At 36.6% G+C, this 17,870-nt stretch overlaps 6 protein-coding genes across 6 annotated transcripts in view; 2 read left to right on the top strand and 4 right to left on the bottom strand.

The window, feature by feature from the left end:
- LOC104759617 (replication factor A protein 1-like) lies at positions 14 to 1,188 on the bottom strand. The gene is made up of 5 exons (XM_010482526.1): positions 1,042 to 1,188; positions 690 to 954; positions 512 to 611; positions 213 to 337; positions 14 to 102 (listed from the first exon to the last, which is right to left on the bottom strand). The coding sequence occupies exons 1-5, from the start codon at positions 1,186 to 1,188 to the stop codon at positions 14 to 16; spliced, it is 726 nt and encodes a 241-aa protein (XP_010480828.1).
- On the top strand, positions 1,976 to 4,832 carry LOC104757603 (E3 ubiquitin-protein ligase RNF14-like). Its single transcript, XM_010480355.2, has 7 exons — positions 1,976 to 2,625; positions 2,729 to 2,803; positions 2,887 to 3,394; positions 3,498 to 3,883; positions 3,985 to 4,211; positions 4,304 to 4,469; positions 4,556 to 4,832. The coding sequence occupies exons 1-7, from the start codon at positions 2,059 to 2,061 to the stop codon at positions 4,682 to 4,684; spliced, it is 2,058 nt and encodes a 685-aa protein (XP_010478657.1). The 5' UTR covers positions 1,976 to 2,058; the 3' UTR covers positions 4,685 to 4,832.
- On the top strand, positions 7,829 to 11,513 carry LOC104757601 (heat stress transcription factor A-1d-like). Its single transcript, XM_010480354.2, has 3 exons — positions 7,829 to 8,345; positions 10,023 to 11,173; positions 11,271 to 11,513. Exons 1-3 carry the CDS (start codon positions 8,019 to 8,021, stop codon positions 11,281 to 11,283), a joined length of 1,491 nt encoding a protein of 496 aa, XP_010478656.1. The 5' UTR covers positions 7,829 to 8,018; the 3' UTR covers positions 11,284 to 11,513.
- LOC104757600 (mitogen-activated protein kinase kinase 10-like) lies at positions 11,708 to 12,841 on the bottom strand. The gene has a single exon (XM_010480353.2). It carries the CDS (start codon positions 12,812 to 12,814, stop codon positions 11,864 to 11,866), a length of 951 nt encoding a protein of 316 aa, XP_010478655.1. The 5' UTR covers positions 12,815 to 12,841; the 3' UTR covers positions 11,708 to 11,863.
- Positions 13,159 to 14,572, bottom strand: LOC104757599. Its single transcript, XM_010480352.2, has 3 exons — positions 14,351 to 14,572; positions 13,851 to 13,961; positions 13,159 to 13,474 (listed from the first exon to the last, which is right to left on the bottom strand). The coding sequence occupies exons 1-3, from the start codon at positions 14,499 to 14,501 to the stop codon at positions 13,410 to 13,412; spliced, it is 327 nt and encodes a 108-aa protein (XP_010478654.1). The 5' UTR covers positions 14,502 to 14,572; the 3' UTR covers positions 13,159 to 13,409.
- The window catches only part of LOC104757598 (diaminopimelate decarboxylase 2, chloroplastic), a 4,255-nt gene continuing 3,057 nt past the window's right edge, over positions 16,673 to 17,870 (bottom strand). The window contains exons 5-8 of the mRNA XM_010480351.2: positions 17,384 to 17,569; positions 17,146 to 17,268; positions 16,989 to 17,078; positions 16,673 to 16,880 (exon numbers count right to left, since the gene is read on the bottom strand). Of these exons, the coding sequence (XP_010478653.1) occupies positions 16,800 to 16,880; positions 16,989 to 17,078; positions 17,146 to 17,268; positions 17,384 to 17,569 (480 nt within the window). The 3' untranslated portion in view covers positions 16,673 to 16,799. The remainder of the gene's footprint in view (positions 16,881 to 16,988; positions 17,079 to 17,145; positions 17,269 to 17,383; positions 17,570 to 17,870) is intronic.

Raw genomic sequence — 17,870 nt, 5'->3', positions numbered from 1 at the left:
TAGCTATTTGAATTTACATGTTCTGAAAAGCCTCCATCTCTGGTAACTGAGGATTGATCATCAAGATAGAAGAATCGAAAGCATTCTCAATGTATCGTTTTTCTGAAATGAAATATAAATATGATACAGTAGTTAAATGTTTTCTAAAAATACTTTTGATAAATATTCTGTGCCCTAGAAATTAAATGTATAAATATTATGCGTACTGTTACCTTTATAGCTGTTTTGTTTAACAAAGCGTAGGAAACACATAACCATTCCATCACTTGAATCATTGATAGCACGATCTAAAGCTTCAGCGTAGGTTTCCCATAGAGTACATGATAATCGTTTATCCCTAAATAAGAATTTTAACAGACATAGATTATATTAAAATAGTATAACATATAAGCATGAAAATCTATATAAAATAGATTTTTAATAGTATAATGTATAAGCATGAAAATATATATATTATTTTTGTTATGAACAAAAAAAATCTAAAAATATATATTTAGATTTATAATATTACTCAGTGTCTCTTATCTCAAACTCAATTTTCTTCCTGGTAATGTTGTTACGACTTGTGATTTCTTCTAAACCTCCAGAACTGACTACTTGACCAATAACGTCTGTAAATATAAATAATACAACTATTAATAAAATCATCTTTGTAAATTAGTAACAAAATATATGTATTATGAAATTACCTAGCAGGAGATTTTTGTCAAGATTTCCAGCAAGTATACTATCAAACGATGTGAATGATAGGTAATGATCATCAGATACATTTTCAGAAGGAATAATTGTGGTACCATATCTGGTACTAATCTTATACTTAATAAGAGAAGGACGCAAGTAGGATGTACAGAGATTCAAACCAAAAGTTGATATAACTTTCCAAGATCCAGGCTTCAATTCAGATTCAAACTTTTTGATATGATCCTTTCTGATAGAAGCTCCTATTTTGTCACCCTATATAAAAAAAAAAAAATACTCTTAGAATGAATTGATATTAATATATTAGCAAAAGAATAATAAATCTATACTTAAAATACATACTGTTTCGTCAGCGAGAATTAGTTCGAGTGATTCACCAAGTTTAGCGGTATTCATTTTCCAACTGTGGAGAATTTTGACTTGAATACGCCAAGCGTTTTTGTATGGTTTTAGGTCTTTCAAAGGAGTGTAAGATAGGGGTAGAGCCATCATTTTGTGTAACGAAGTAAAAATCGTTATTTTAGTATAATAATCCAATAGAAAGTTCTCAATATATTTATAGTTATAATTCATTGATTTAGGTTATCACTTATAAGTTAAGATTTGATATCAGGAATATACGCAAAATATATTTACTTGCTTGATTCGTTACAACTGATAAACGAATATTCCTTTGAAAATTTGATCGTAAAAGATTAGTTCATAATTGTAACATCGGAAATCAAGGAATTAAACAAAATATGGTAACTTGAATATTCGTTTTATAAGATTTTAACTGAATCAGAAAAATTTCCTTTTAAATTAATATTTGTTATGATATGTTTCGGTAATTAAGTAAATATTCAAATTCTTCGGTATTAAAATTTATGAAATCAGAGTGTTTGCCTATAACGAATGGGTTTGTTTGGGATCTTAATTAACTAATCTTGAATTAAATAATAAACTGGATCCGAAAAATATTATTCTCGAACACAAACAGATCCGGTGGTTATTTTCCTTCTATTGTCGGTTTTTTTAAGGATCCGCGTCCCGACCCGTTTTTTTTAAAGTAATCGACCGAGGGCATTTTCGTCATTTGTCAAAATCGAAACTATAGGTTAATTAGATTAAATTTTGTGATTCTCTAATCATTTTTAATGAAAAACCTACCAAAACCAAGTCATGGTCCATTTTTACTATAGAGAGTACTTCTGCTTTAATAGTATAGATATTGGTATGTATATTGGTATAAACATAAATTCTATGTTTTTTAAACATGGAAATTGAAAACCTTTCGGACACGATCGTCTACTAAAGAAAACCCCAAACTAAACTACGTCATCAAAAACCCAATTGCGCTACGAGACCGCCATCACCATCATGAGACGGGCACACGGAGGCAGTGGTGGTAGAAATCACGACCGCCGTTACGTCCGTCGTGGTGGTGGGAATGCGAATCCAGTAAAAGATCAATCAGAATTGGACCATAAGCAAGAAGACACGACCTCCACGGATCGGTCGTCTACAGCTGCTTCTCCGTCTACTTCTCAGCCATTAACAAAACCTTCGAAACCTTACCGGAGCCCTAGGAGTCGGCGCGGCCGTGTATCAAATTCAAAACCTCGTCCCGTTGAGGTGAATTTTACTGAATCCGATGTTGTAGATTGCTTGGCTGATGATTTGAGTAGCTTAAAGGTGAAACAGAACCCGAATTCGATTACGGACGAGAAGGTTCATCTCAGTTCTGTTGATCATTCGAATTCTGAGGAATCAGATGTGAATAGAGGTGAAAGTGAAGAACTTGCTGATGCTGGTACTAATGCTAATGAGTATGAGACGAATGGAGACATTATGTTGACTATTCTGAATGATTTGAGATCTAGCGTCAGTGAGCCAGAGCTAACAGAGGATCAACTAAAGATGAATGATCAATTACAGGAAGATGAGGTATAAAGTTTTGACCTTTGTGCTGTTTAGGCTTGATTATAAAAGTTATGCTGTGGTTTAGATTGTTCATTGGGGGTTACTGATTTGTATTGAAATCTTGCAGCTTTTGGCATTGGGGTACATCTATGGAGGAAACATGTTCATCTTTGATCGGCATAAAGATATGCGATACTTTCAGGTCAGAGATAAGCTTTGTACTTGCAGGTTTCATATAGAGATAAATGTGACATAACAATATCTTCTAATGATTGGTTTTTGCAGGTTCATGTAAACGTTGAAGCTACTAATGAATATACCATCTCTACGAAGCTTAACTTACAAGCTGATTCAAGTAAGGAGCCAGAGGATTTCTTGTACTCTTTCAAGGCACAGCATCTTCCGCCGATTGTGTTGACATGTTTGTTACCAAGTGCTTATCCGAGCCACTTACCGCCTTATTTCTTAATAAGTGTTCAGTGGATGAACCCTGATAAGATTTCAAGTCTCTGCTCAATGCTGGACTCTATATGGAGTGAACAGCCAGGGCAAGAAGTCTTGTACCAATGGATGGACTGGTTACAGAACTCGTCGATTTCTCATCTCGGATTTGATGATGAGGTTGTTCTTGGTCCTTATGGGGTTACATGTTCTAGAGATAAGCGTGCTGTGTCTGGAAGTCGTTCTCCGGATTCAGATATTCCTTATATTAGGAGTTATGACGATGAGAAACGTCATGATAGTTTCCTTCAGAGCTTGCATGAGTGTTGTATATGTTTCTCTGAATCTGCAGGTAAAACGTGTCCTTTCTTCATAGCTGTTTGCTTTTAGTGATGTGGGTTGGTTCAAGCTGCTTACACTTGTTTCTCCATATTATTTTTTTACTCCTTGGACAGGTATTGACTTTGTTAAGTTACCATGCGAGCATTTCTTTTGTTTGAAATGTATGAAGACCTACACAGACATACATGTCTCTGAAGGCACAGTTAACAAGCTTAAGTGTCCGGACTCGAAATGTGGAGAAGTTGTTCCGCCAGGTATATTGAAGAGATTGTTGGGCGATGAAGCGTATGAACGCTGGGAAACTCTTATGTTGCAGAAAACATTGGAAGCCATGACTGACGTCGCTTACTGTCCTAGATGTGAAACCCCTTGCATAGAGGATGAGGAGCAGCTTGCTTTATGCTTCAAGTGCCACTTCAGTTTCTGTACACTTTGTAAAGAAAAGAGACATGTGGGTGTGGCTTGCATGAGCCCGGAGCTTAGGCTTCAAATCTTGCAGGTATCTTTATTGTGCCTTTGATCAATCACTACAATTCTGTTTATTATATCCCTAAAGATCTTTAGACAGATGACTTTTTCTTACATGTAAATCTTATGCAGGAGCGTCAGAGTTCTTCTCGTCTTGGAGAGGAACAAAGGCGGAAAGAAAAAGAAATGATCAATGAAATTATGAGTGTGAAGGTGATAATGAAAAGCGCTAAACAATGCCCATCTTGCAAAATAGCCATCTCAAGAACCGGAGGTTGCAACAAAATGGTCTGCAATAACTGTGGCCAATACTTTTGTTACCGTTGCAACAAAGCTATCAGTGGTTATGAACATTTCAGGTTAGTGATGTTACATATATAAAAGAATAGATGCATACATATGTTATGTATATATCTTGGAACTAAATAAACCTTGTCTTCTTTGGTAAAAGCGAGGGGACATGTGATCTATTCCCACAAGAGGCGATCCAAGAATGGAATGAGAGGATGAATGAGCGACAAGTCCTTGGACAAATTCAAGCTCAAATGTTTGCAGAAAACGGTCAGTTTCCACAGCGCGGCCAGCTGTGTCCTAATTGCCGCCAGTTCAATGCAAAGGTAAAAGCTAATTTGGTTTTAATCAAGCCAGTGAATTATGGGGTTTTGGGGTTCATGAGATGATTCTTGAGTTGGTTATTGTGTAGGCTGGAAACAACAATCACTTGTTTTGCTGGGCATGTCAAGCTCATTTCTGTTATCTTTGCAAGAAAGTGGTGAAGAAATCTGTTCAGCATTATGGACCAAAGGGTTGCAAGCAACACACAGATGGGTAAAGGCATGCATGTCTGTAAAGATCAAACTCAGATTCTGTTTTTTTCTTTTCTTTTCCAGAGGTTGTCGTTTGTTTTATGTTCCAAAGAAACATTGATCAGTTTGATTTATTCTTCGAGTGCGGTTTCAATATATATTATTTATCTGTCATTGTTGTGTCTTCTCATTTGCTTATGGTCCAATAAAAGCGTTGATGGGTTTGGTTGATTTTTTGAAGATATAAATGTTCTTAAACAAAATTTAAAACCCCTTTGAAGCCAACAATAACGTAGATGCAGGTGATAAGTGTCTGAGAGAAATCATCTCCTGGACTGCTATATATGTTCTCGGTATGTCACTTCGTATACCTTAACTCTCTCCTTTTCTGATCTGTTTCGTCGACCTGTAAATTAAAATGGTGATGTTGAACCAATGTTGTCTCCATGATCATCATTACAACTTGCCATTATTTATATGCAATGGGTATAGGGGAAACTAATGTAGGGTGTAACTTATTGCATAGAGTCAGGAAATACCAACGTCTTTGACTAATTGATTCACTAACTTGTGTTGGCAAACAACTCATAGATAATTCATCCAGTCTAGATAAGCTTACAGGTAACTTTGGGAAAGAGTCTCCAAATGGGAAGTTTCAGAAAATAGTTTAATATCTCTAAATTTGGTTTTGATTACATTTTCAACCACTTAGGCCATTGGTGACCATGTTGTCTCCCTTCGTGAGCAATGTTGTCTCTTTCTTTGAAGACCAAATTGAAGTCAGACATTGGTTCTTTCAGAAATCCTATCTTTGGTGGAGCTTCTTCCTTACTATACAGGGAATCTGAACCTCATTCTTGTACTGGGCATCAACCTTAATCTAAGCGGATGCTTGCGATTGAGGAGCTTTCCTGATGTCTCAAATAACACCTTAGAACTCCACTAAAAGTCTAAAACAAACAAGGATCGAAGAAGTTCCTTGGTGGATTGAGAACTTCGCTAGTATTGAATTCCTATATATAAAGGAATGCAACAAGTTAAAACATGTATCCTTAACCATTTCTAAACTGAAACATCTTGAGGATGTTGATTTTACATATTGCAGGGGGTTGACTGAAGCTAGTAGTTGGCATGGTCACGTCCAATGGGAGCAGACATTGTCTCAAATGTCAAATTCAATTTCTTGAACTGTTTGAAATTGGATCAAGAAGCTCTGTTCTTCAACAAGAACCAATTTTCAAGTTTATGATCTTTCCAGGTGAAGAAGTGCTTTCAAATTTCACTCACCGAATAACTAATGGAAGCTCTTTGGCCATTCAAAACGATCATGGGATTGTTTCGTTTGTAGATGACATGAAGACTTCAGGTGAAATGAACAGTCACAAATAAGCTGAAGGTCTTTTTATGTAGTTTCGGGTATAGATATCTCGATAAAACTGTTAAAACATTGAAATTACTACAGTCATGATGTTGAAGATAAAGAAAGAGTTGAAGCTTGAAGCCGCAGATATTTTATGAGAGAAGAGATGTTTGGTCAACAGGTTCTGACATGGATGTCTCTGTTTTAGACCAAACCTTTTTTCAATCTTCTCTCTACTCCTAATTGTGATTGTTGTTAATTCTCTAGCTAGTGTTATTATATGAATGTTTCATTACGCTACTGGTTGAACCACAAGGCTTGTCAGATAGATATGAGTCTTTGAGGTGAAAGAAACCAAGTGGCAGTGGCAGTCCCAGTGTTGAGGTATTAGAAACTTTCATTATTCAAACCCAAACTTTGATTGTCTAATTAGGGTTTATTTTGACTCTAAAGCTTTTCTTAAGTGATGATCACAAAAAGCTGAAAAAAAGGTAACACAATAACATAAAAAATTTCATTACCAGAAAAATATTAGTGAAAGCGAAATCATTATCTAGTTGTGGATCTATTACAATTATCAACTACTGAGTTACAATGCAGAGTCTACACTAACACAGAACAAAAGGCTAAAATAAACAAAAAAAAAAAACTCTTGAAAGATTCTCGTTTTCTTGACTTCTCATTCAAGTCATGGGGGTTAGCTTTGTAGACTCTATAACCCTCCCGCTCCTCCGACGCAAAAAAATTGGAATGGGCACGTGTATCGGTGACGGAGCAGCACCCATTGTGACAGAACCACCAAAAAACTCTACTTGTCGATTCAGTTTCTCACGAACCAGATCCGATTTAGATCGCCACACCTTCAGGGTACGAGACGGTTTCGAGGGTTTAAAAGAAACTTTTCGTGGGTTACGAAAACGTTTCGAGTTCGAGCCTAAGGGAGGAGCGACCTTTACATGATGAACATGTCGATCGGAGATAGAAGACAAGCAGTGGAAACCAATTCCGTTTTTTGTATGAGACGGAACTGCATCAACGTTTCTGACCATGTAACGATGTTTCGTCATCTTCAAAAGAGTGTTTCTGCGTTTAATCGTTCTAGAGAATTGTGTATGTAGAAGTAGCTAGGCTCTTCAATCAAGTTCAAAGGTTATTTATAATAATGTTACGGTGAGTCGGTCGGTGACACTAACACAAAAGGAAATACGCTTGTTATTTCCTTTTTCTAATTCTGTTTCCTTNACGATGTTTCCTCATCTTCAAAAGAGTGTTTCTGCGTTTAATCGTTCTAGAGAATTGTGTATGTAGAAGTAGCTAGGCTCTTCAATCAAGTTCAAAGGTTATTTATAATAATGTTACGGTGAGTCGGTCGGTGACACTAACACAAAAGGAAATACGCTTGTTATTTCCTTTTTCTAATTCTGTTTCCTTTTCCGATAAAGCTTAATCTGTGTTAAAATTTTATGTTTTCAATAATTTCTCTTTAAACTTACTGTAATCATTTAAATTTTCAGATAGGACCTTCCATTCCACTTGTTTTTTTTTTTTTTTTCAACAGAACCTTCCACTTTGTTCCAGAAAAAAACTCTTAATTTTTAATTAAATTTAAAATTAGTTTTAAATATTATAATATTTCTTTTTTTACAAAAAAATCGATCCTCGTGTCAGCGCAAAGACTCAGAGCGTAACAACCACTCATAAAATGACACGTATCCCAATCTCAAAAAGCGCAATGTCTATTTGCGTAATTTCGTAAGTTTCATGGGTCTCCCGTCGTCTCTGTCTGTCTCTTTCTCCTCCTTTGCTCCGTCGATCTCTCAGATTAATCTCTCTCTCTCTCTCCTCCGCCCATCTCTCTCTCTCTCTCTCTCTCGTCGTCTTTGGTCTCTGAGATTCTCTCTTCAATCCGAGTTCTCTCTCCCCCCCCCCCAATCACAAATCTAAAACCCTAGGTTTTCTCAAAATTCTCATTATTGTTTGACTAGAAACAACAAATCCGAATGGATGGTGGTGTGAACAGCAAAGTATCCACCAGCGACGGTGGAGGAGGAGGAGGAGGATCTGAAACTGTCGAATCAATGGAGATTAAGCCTTCTCCTCTACCTCAACCACAGCCTGCCGTGATTCTAAGTTCAACCGCGCCTCCTCCGTTCCTGAGCAAGACCTATGACATGGTTGATGATCCCGTTACGGATTCGATTGTGTCGTGGAGTGCTAATAACAACAGTTTTATCGTTTGGGATCCACCGCTGTTCGCTAGAGATCTTCTTCCTAAGAACTTTAAGCATAATAACTTCTCCAGCTTCGTCAGGCAGCTCAATACTTATGTAATTCCCCTCTTTCCCTTCACTTGTTTCAATTTTGGAAGTAAATAGTAGCACCGTTATGAACTAGGTTTAGTTGATGTTGTTGCTACGAAGATTCTTGATCCTAACTTACTGAGCAGAGGAGTTTTTGGCTTGTTGAACAATGGTTTTAGCCTATAGAAAGGATAGGTAGCTTTCTGAGTAATGTCTTTTTAGAGCCTACTTTATTCGTTGCTGTTGATTTATCCAAGACTGAGACTGGTGTATTGTGATTGTTTAGTTTAGGACCTTATGGTTTTTTGGAATTTGAATAGATGATATACTGCATTTCATCGTCTATAAGCTATACTGATAAGGGTTTCTCAATAGCGTTCTTGTTGGAACAATTAGGAATCAACTATTGGTGCTGTCTGTTAGGACATAAACCACAGCATGGGAAATGCAGTTTTTGCAATTGAAAGTTTGAAATCAGTCTAGCATATTCTCATGGAATGCAGATTCCTGATCTAGTATTGATATAAAAGATTTGTAAGGGCGTTGATGGAGCTTACACTAGATACAGTTTTAGGGGAAATAAAAATAACTGAATCAAGTCTCTTTTCTGGTCTGAGTGATTGGATTAGTGTTTCAACTTGGACTTGTGATAGTTTGAAACTGAGATAGAGATGCATCCTTTAATGTGTTTTCTGTCTGTCTGACTCCATGTAATCAGGTTTAGCAATAGTCTAAGATAGTAATGAACCTTCCTGAATTTTCTCAGCATTATAAAGATGAAGAAAGAAGAAAAATGGAAAAAGAGAGCAAGTCTCATGTTGATCATGACCTGATTGCAAGGTTATCGACTCTCTGTATTACTATGTATCATCATCTTGTTGCAACTTCTAAATGAGTCAAGTTTAATGGAGCCTTTTATGGCTTGGAGTAGAAACTAGATCGTAGATATATGGGTATTTGGTGTTGCCAATATTTGTGCAGTAGGACTTTGCATTTTTGGTTAGTATGTCAGTTGCGGGAATCATAGATCTTCTCTGTACACTTCGATTTTGATTATATTGTTCATATAGGCTGGATGGAGATTGTATTGCCTATCTAAGTAGATTTACATAAGGTCTTCGTGAGTAGAGCTTGTACTGAATAATTGTTTAGAGCAGGATGCTAGTAATATTTCTGCAAGATGGTGAAAGCTTGATTTCTCTGCAGACAGTTCCTATTTGCAACATTCGTGAATATTATTATTCCTTAGTGTCCTTGTAACACATGTTGGGACACTATTTGAAAGAGAATTTCGATCTTTACTAGTTTATTTCATGCAGATTCTGACATACAGAGTACACTGGTATATCATAGAGACCTTACACTCTCTTAGTTTTAATGATCGCTATTGGATATTAAGACCCACAAAAGGAACATGTATTTAGCAGTTTTCCTGATTCTTCCGTTCACGATATTAGATTGAACCACCGTTGGTCTGTTTCATTTACTTGGCTTCTGACTGAAATTTGCTCTGTAGCATGTGCCAACTGATAAGTTACTTCCTGTCAATGGCTGTTTGAAAATCTGTGAATAGTTGGCAGTTAGAATTTGTGTTGAAGTTTTAAGATTTTCACTTTTAAGGTTTCCCCTGTCGGGCAACTTCTTTCTCATTTGTCTCGGTGGCATCCATTCTCATTACATTTTGCGTGCCTTTTCTAAAAACAGGGTTTCCGAAAGGTTGACCCAGATAGATGGGAATTTGCGAATGAAGGTTTTTTAAGAGGTCAGAAGCACTTGCTAAAAACAATAACTAGGCGAAAATCTGCCCAGGGACATGGACATCAGCAATCTCAGCACTCGAATGGACAGAACGCATCTGTTAGTGCATGTGTTGAAGTTGGCAAATTTGGTCTCGAAGAAGAAGTTGAGAGGCTTAAAAGAGATAAGAACGTCCTTATGCAAGAACTCGTCAGATTAAGACAGCAGCAACAGTCCACTGATAACCAACTTCAAACGATGGTTCAGCGTCTCCAGGGCATGGAGAATCGGCAACAACAGTTAATGTCATTCCTTGCAAAGGCAGTACAAAGCCCTCATTTTCTATCTCAATTCTTACAACAGCAGAATCAACAAAACGAGAGTAGTAGGCGCATCAGTGATACCAATAAGAAGCGGAGATTCAAGCGAGACGGCATTGTCGGTAATAATGATTCTGCTTCTCCTGATGGACAGATAGTGAAGTATCAACCTCCAATGCACGAGCAAGCCAAAGCAATGTTTAAGCAGCTTATGAAGATGGAACCTTACAAAACCGGGGATGATGGTTTCCTTCTTGGTAATGGTACTTCTACTACTGAGGGAACAGAGATGGATACTTCAACAAACCATGCATCGGGTATAACTCTTCAGGAAATGCCAACAGCTTCTGATATACAGCCATCATCACCAATTGGAACAACTCCTGAAAATGTTTCAGCACAACCAGAAGCAACCGAGAACTGTATACCTTCACCTGATGGTCTAACTCTTCCCGAATTCTCTCATATGCTACCAGAAATTAACGCAGAGAAGCCTCCAGAGGATTTCATGGAACCAAACATTGGAGATTCTAGTCCTTTCCTTGACCCAGATCTGTTGATCGATGATTCTCTGTCCTTTGACATCGACGACTTTCCAATGGACCCTGATATAGAGCCTGTTGATTACTCACTACTCGAAGACTTATTGATGTCAAGCACGGTCTCAGATAATATGGATTTCACACCAGTGGACAATGAGACAGAGCAGAAACAAAATGGATGGGACAAAACTCAACATATGGATAATCTGACTCAACAGATGGGTCTTCTCTCGCCTGAAACTGTAGATCCCTCAAGGTAATTAAAATTAACTTTAGTAGTAGTAATCTATCAGACAAACTCTAATTACTCAAACAGTATTTGCTTACTTATTTATTATGTTTATTTCATTCAGGCAAAATCCTTGATTTTGGGGAGTCTTTAAAGTCTTTTGAACTGGTAACACAGTCTGAGAGCAGCATATACATTTCATCCACTGATCATTTTTTTCGTTTGCCTTTTCCAAACTTGTATAAACGTTACTGCTTCTTACAACTCTTAATCCACACATTACAATCAAGATGTGTCATGTTTCAATCTCTTCTTGAATTTTTAGCCTATTTTCTTGAAGAAGAGCAATGTGAACTTTTGAGGTCAACTATTTTGTTCTCTTTTTGCCATTATTAAACCCGAATGAAACCGGATTTTCTTTTTCTTTACAGTAATAAAAAAAAATCTAGCTGAATTTATTGAACCGAGTCTAAGTTTGGTGTAAACTAAACCGAACTATTTCAAATAAACAGAAATTTTCTAAGAAAATATATTTTTTAAAAGTCTTTTATCTTATGAATCTAACTAAATTGATTAGTTATCTTATTTTCGAAAAAAATTCAAAACTCAACTCGAACCAAACCCAAAAGTTTAAAACCAAACTGGAGTAGAAGTTTCGGTTCTTATTTGTGGATCTGTTTTTCTCAACCCTAAAAACCAAAACCGAGACTACTAGTGCTATCTGTTCATCACAAAAGGATGACGAAGAAGCTCTTCCACAGTGCCTCTCTTCCTCCAATCCTTCTCCAAACATCTCCCAACAAAACCTGTAAACTCCGGCGAACCACTCACCGGAATCTCCACCTTCTCACTGCAACAAATCGCGCAAACCAAAGCCGCCCAATCCGGTTTATCCCCAACTTTGGTCAATGGATATCTTCCAAGGTAACACTCAAGAACCACAACTCCTAAGGACCACACATCTCCTGCAAATCCAACTTCACCAAAACCCCATTTCTCTGGGTCCACACGTTCAGGACTCATATAAGCACATGTCCCATTCGATCCATACTCTCCTCCTGCTACAATCCTGCTCGCACCAAAATCCGCAATCTTTACCTCTCCATTCTCGTTAATAAGGAGATTTGAAGGCTTTATGTCTCCATGAACTATTCTCATTTCTTGCAGATAACGTAACCCTTGGAGGATTCTGTTAGCGAGCGCCGATATCATTGGCTCGGGAAAAACTTGTTGAGCAAGCAACGCGTCGTGGAGAGATCCTTTCTCCATTAGCTCCATTACGAAACAGAGATCAGATGAATTGACAAAAACTGCGTAGCATTTAACGACAAAACTCGATTGGATACGTTTGAGGATGTTAGCTTCGACGGCGGTTGTTCTCATCGTCGTGGCGTTAAGATTTGACCTGAGGACTTTTAAAGCATAGAGCGTTTTGGTTCTCCGGTGACGGGTTTTGTAGACTGTTCCACCGCTTCCGTGTCCCAAAACGGCGAGTTTCTCGAGATCGTTTAAGGTTTCCACCGGAGAGGAATCAGGGCTTGATGATGATGATGATGATGATGACGATTGAGATGGGATGGAAAAGGCAATGGTGTTGCGGTGGCAAAGTGGTGGCGGAATAGAGAGTGTGAGAGGTTCTTGGTGACGTCGCTCTCTAACAAGTGTCATCTAACTAGGTTATTTGCACTTGTGTGTGGTTCAAGTCCTAGGTTACACATTAAAAAGGACATGACACGTGGCAAATGTGATCCACTTGTATGACACTTGTCACAGTCAGTTTTAACAAACTCAAGAATTTTGTGGTTTTCAGGTGGTGGTGATCAATTTTTGCTTCTGATAAAAATAGGTAACAAGTTTTGGGATTTACCCATACATCTAGTAAGGATCTTTTGTTCAAGTTGGGAAGATGGATAATCTAATTTTCTTGAAATGAACAAATTAAAAAGTAGTAGTAAATTCAGGAATAATATCTTAGTTTCAAAACAATTATATTGTCTAAAAAAATGTCAAACTTAAAAACTGTCCTTGATAATATCATAAAAATGAAAGTTTGATATTTAGATTCTTGAGAACATTGATATACAGATACTCTAAAGTACTCATTCATATTGGTGGTAACAGACACTCATCACTTGTAAACAATTATTAACAACATTGGAATAAGCTAATGTTATCCCTTTAAAATGGATAGAAATAAAGTGACATGTGTGACGAACACCATAACCTTACGACCATTTCTGAAATTTTTCTTACTTGAATCTGATCATCTAGGCAGCTGAATAATGCTTGATCTCGCCACAGCTACACCTTCTTTCTTTAGAAAGTTACCTAATCAGAAACCCATTTTTATCACAAATATGATTCAGCTAGCAGAGTTGTCTTAGTGATAATGAAACACGAAGAAACACACACACACACACAGAAGAAAGAAACCCGCAGATTCCATCAATATCGTCTCATCATATCGATTTTTCTTGATCTAGAGAATGGCCAATATATGAAATTTTTGAATCAATGGGATGATCAGATCACTGCTATTAACACTGGACTCAAAGAAAAAATAATGGCTATTGTAGTCATCAAGTATTCAAGACCTATTTGAGCTAACATTCATTAATATCCAAGATCGATGTGTAACAACATACTACCATACACGAAAACTGGATTGAATGAAGAAGAAGAAGAAGAAGAAGAAGAAACAGACCTCTTCTGGAGATAAGATGGATTCGAGAACGAGGACCTTCGAACATCCAACTATCTTCTTCCAAAGATTTAACCTCTTTGTCAAGTTCAGCCATCAAATCAGCTTTCAAAACTGCACACCATGACCAAAAAAAAAAAAACAGCCCAAATCTATTAACATGATAGTCTTTCTCAAACAAGCAAGCTCCTGTTCTACTCAAATCCCTAATCATTTTTGAGTAACTAGCAATACAAAATGAAGTCACAGTCGAATCAGCATATCAATCCAATCCACCCAAACAACTACCAAAAATTGAGATTACCAGATAGCAATTTTCAAAGTTTTGCAACCTCCCAATTCCTAGCAAAATTGAAACAATTACTAACATCAAAGAACCCTAACAATGGAGATGTGACATTTAAAAATTTCTGATTACCTGAGAAATTTCATTGGCGATTCTTACATAAAACCCTAATTTTGCGAAAGCATGAAAATGGGAGCAAAGAGTATTAAGAACTGACCACGCATAGCTTCGTCTTTTCGGTCTTGCATAGAGGGAATATCCGGTGGAAAATGGAAATCGTCTAGACCAGCGGTGGCGCCGCTGCTTCCACCGCCACCAGCTACGGCGGTCGTCGATACCAACGAATGAGCCGGAGATGCGCCGTTCATCACTCACCGCCAAATCTAATCGGACTTCAGAGAGATTTGATTTGACGGAGGAGGAGCCGTAACTATCTTAAACCGTAATTTTTATTCGAGGAATTTAACCAAAATAAACCGAATTTAACCAAAATAAAACCATAAAAGGAGTTTTAACCAAAATAAACCGAAATCAAAGCATAAGCCCATCTGACCAATCAAACTCAGAATTAAGACCAAAAAAACAGAAGTAAGAAGACCAAAAGGAGTTTTCGTTAAAATAAAATAAACACCAAAAGGAGTTTATCTATTATTATGTGTTGTTGTGTAGTTTTTTTTTTTTTTAATGTTTGGTGCTGTAGTTAAAACATAATTAGGTTTGTGATATGAATGGTTACTTAGAACAAAATAACATTTTACTCCAAAATCGCTAATTAATTATTGTTGCACTTACTTGCTAATTCCTATTGGTTAAGTGATTCTATTTGATTATTTACTAAATTCATTTTTTTGCTTCTGTTTTGCTTTTTTTTTTTGGGTGAATTGCTTATGTTTTGCTAATTAACTACTATTTCACTTGCTTGTTACTTCCTACTAATTAAGTGTTTCTATTTGATTGTTCACTAAATTCATTTTAGTACTTATATTGCTAATTAAACTAATCTTTCACTTGCTTGATATTTCTTACTGGTTAGCTGTTTCTATTTGATTGTTCACTAAATTCATTTCATTACTTATTTTTGCTAACTAACTGATCTTTTCACTTGTTTGTTTGTCACCATATATTCTTGATGTTGTTATTGGTATGAATCAAAGTCTTACTCACTTAAAAGACAAAAATGACAGTACATGTCTTTCATTTGCATAATTCATAGGATACTTCAAAGAATTTTGTTATTTATTAAGAAAATCTAGGTCATATGTATACATAGAGGATGATGATGGGTTCTTTCCTATTCACATGGCTGTAAAAGGAGGTCATATCAAAATCCATTATAGATTGTTGAGATGTTTCTCATATTCAAGAGAATTGATTAACGAAGCTGGTCAAAATGTGCTTCACATCGCTACTGAAAATGGGAGTAAAGCTTTTACTTACATATTTGGATCTTAAATAATGGAGAAAATGATAAATGGACGAAATGCGAACGGAAACACGCCAATGCATAAGCAACCTATGCTTACGCACCGCATCGTTTGCATAAGGTACCAATAACTACAGATTTGTCACCGACTCCATATCATAATTACATCAAATTCAGGCCAACGCTCTTCTCGTAGTGGCAACGCTGTTAGTTGCATTTTCTTTTGTTGCATTTGCTGCAGCCTTCACAATACATGAAGGTTTAATGCTGTTCTTCAATATCAATGTCATTGGCTTTATATTTTATATAATTCAAAATAGTTATTTACTAAACTATGATTCATGTTATAGCAAGGATTAACATTTTTTTGAGATTTGAGATTGTAATATTATACTTAAAAATTAAATGATGTTATTAGTGAAAAAATAAAGTTAAATAATTTTAATTAAATATTTTTATTTTTAGAATACAGATTATTTTTATATTCGATATAGAATTAATAAAATTCTAGACATTTTCTACACTTGTTGTGATGTGGAATTGTGAATCACTGAGCGCCTAATCAAATCAGGAAAATGTCCACTTCAGAGAGATTTGACAGATTTCAAAGAGATTTGACGGAGGAGCCGTAACAATCTTAAACCGTAATTTTAATTCGAGGACTTACCATGTCAACCGAATTTAACTAAAATAAATTGAAAGAAAAAGAGAAAGCCCATCTGACCAATCAAACTCAGAATTAAGACCAAAAAGGAGTAAATCTATTATGTGTTGTTGTGTAGTTTTTTTTTTGTTCATTTTTAATGTTTGGTGCTGTAAATAAATTATAATTAGGTTTGTGATATGAATGGTTACTTAGAACAGAAGAACATTTTACTCCAAAATTATCTATTGAAATCTAATTAATTTTTACTAGCTTAGTAGCACCAATGTTCTCCTCAACCTTACAAACCAAATGAAACAGCTTTTGGCATTACGTTAGTTTCTCAAGTCTTTTGTGTGTTTGGACAATGGACAACTTTTTGACTTGTAGTAGTAAGCATAACCCACAAATTCACCTTTTCTTTTCTGTCTTCACTTGTCACCTTTTTCTTATTCATATGATCACTTATTGAGTACTTCGAATCAAAAGCACAAAGTGTGACAAATCTAAAACAGCAATAGCATTATGGCTCTGATTCTGAATACTCAATCATACAATTCAACTAAAAAGCAGCAATGCTGAGTAAATAATTCCCAGTGTTCATAGACCTTCAAAGAAACGCAAATGGTCATCGAATGTCTCAGCATGCCTTATCTTAGTGATCGACCCATCTTCTTCAACCTGCCAAAACAAAAACAACACAAATTTAAGAACACAAGTTACAAAATTTCTTTCGGTTCTCCTGTGATTTCTCTAGAAAACAAAAAGAACACGAAAATGTGTTGGTACCCAGTATTCCGGAGGACGCATCTTGAGATTGTAAGTGGAAGCCATGCTCATACAGTATGCACCAGCGTCATGAACCACCAGACCAGCTCCCTGTTTCTAACTCATTAGATTCCACATTTTACTTGAGCGGCCAAACAGAATCAGATCCTTATCATACCTGTGGAGGAGTAGGAAGCTCTCTGTCTTTGCCCAAGAAATCAGCAGATTCACAAACAGGACCCACTACGTCGAATTTGGTAATCTCTGCTTCAGGCGGTGTAGGAGAGACCAACTCAATGTGCTTTTTGCATTATAAAAAACAAGAACAAGAGGATGTTACTATAACTCCAAGGAAACAAAATCTGCATATGGCATAAGCTGGTGAGAGCTGTTGTGAGAATCACATCGGTTTTTACCTGATAAGCATCATAAAGACTGGGACGGATAAGCTCAGCCATACTTCCATCAATCACTATGAAGTTTTTAGTTCCATTCGTTTTCACACCGGTTACATGGTTGACGAAACAGCACGTGTTTGCAATTAGCGACCTCCCTGGCTCGATTATCAAATTCAGGTCTCGTGAGAGAACAAGCTCTCTTACCTGAAACACATCAAGGATTATAAAGATTCTACCAATTACAGTACTTTTTAAGAGCAAATGAAGGGAACAGTTTTGAGATGCTGCTCTTACGGTGTTGATGAGATCCATGGGTTTAGGTAGGACAGCGCCAGCATGGTAATAATCTATCCCTAAACCACCACCAATGTTCAAGTAACTGACTTCAAAACCTTGACGCCGGATCTCATCAATGTATTCCACCATGAGAACTGCAGCATCTCTGAATATATCCACCTGGAATAAACAAAACATACGCAAATATGTAAAGCTCAAGAGTTGATAT

The sequence above is a fragment of the Camelina sativa genome, chromosome 17 (genome assembly GCF_000633955.1).
Source record: "Camelina sativa cultivar DH55 chromosome 17, Cs, whole genome shotgun sequence".
Classification (NCBI taxonomy): Eukaryota; Viridiplantae; Streptophyta; class Magnoliopsida; order Brassicales; family Brassicaceae; genus Camelina; species Camelina sativa.
The sequence above is the reverse complement of the archived record's forward strand: the minus strand, read 5'-3'. Positions and strand labels throughout refer to the sequence as shown.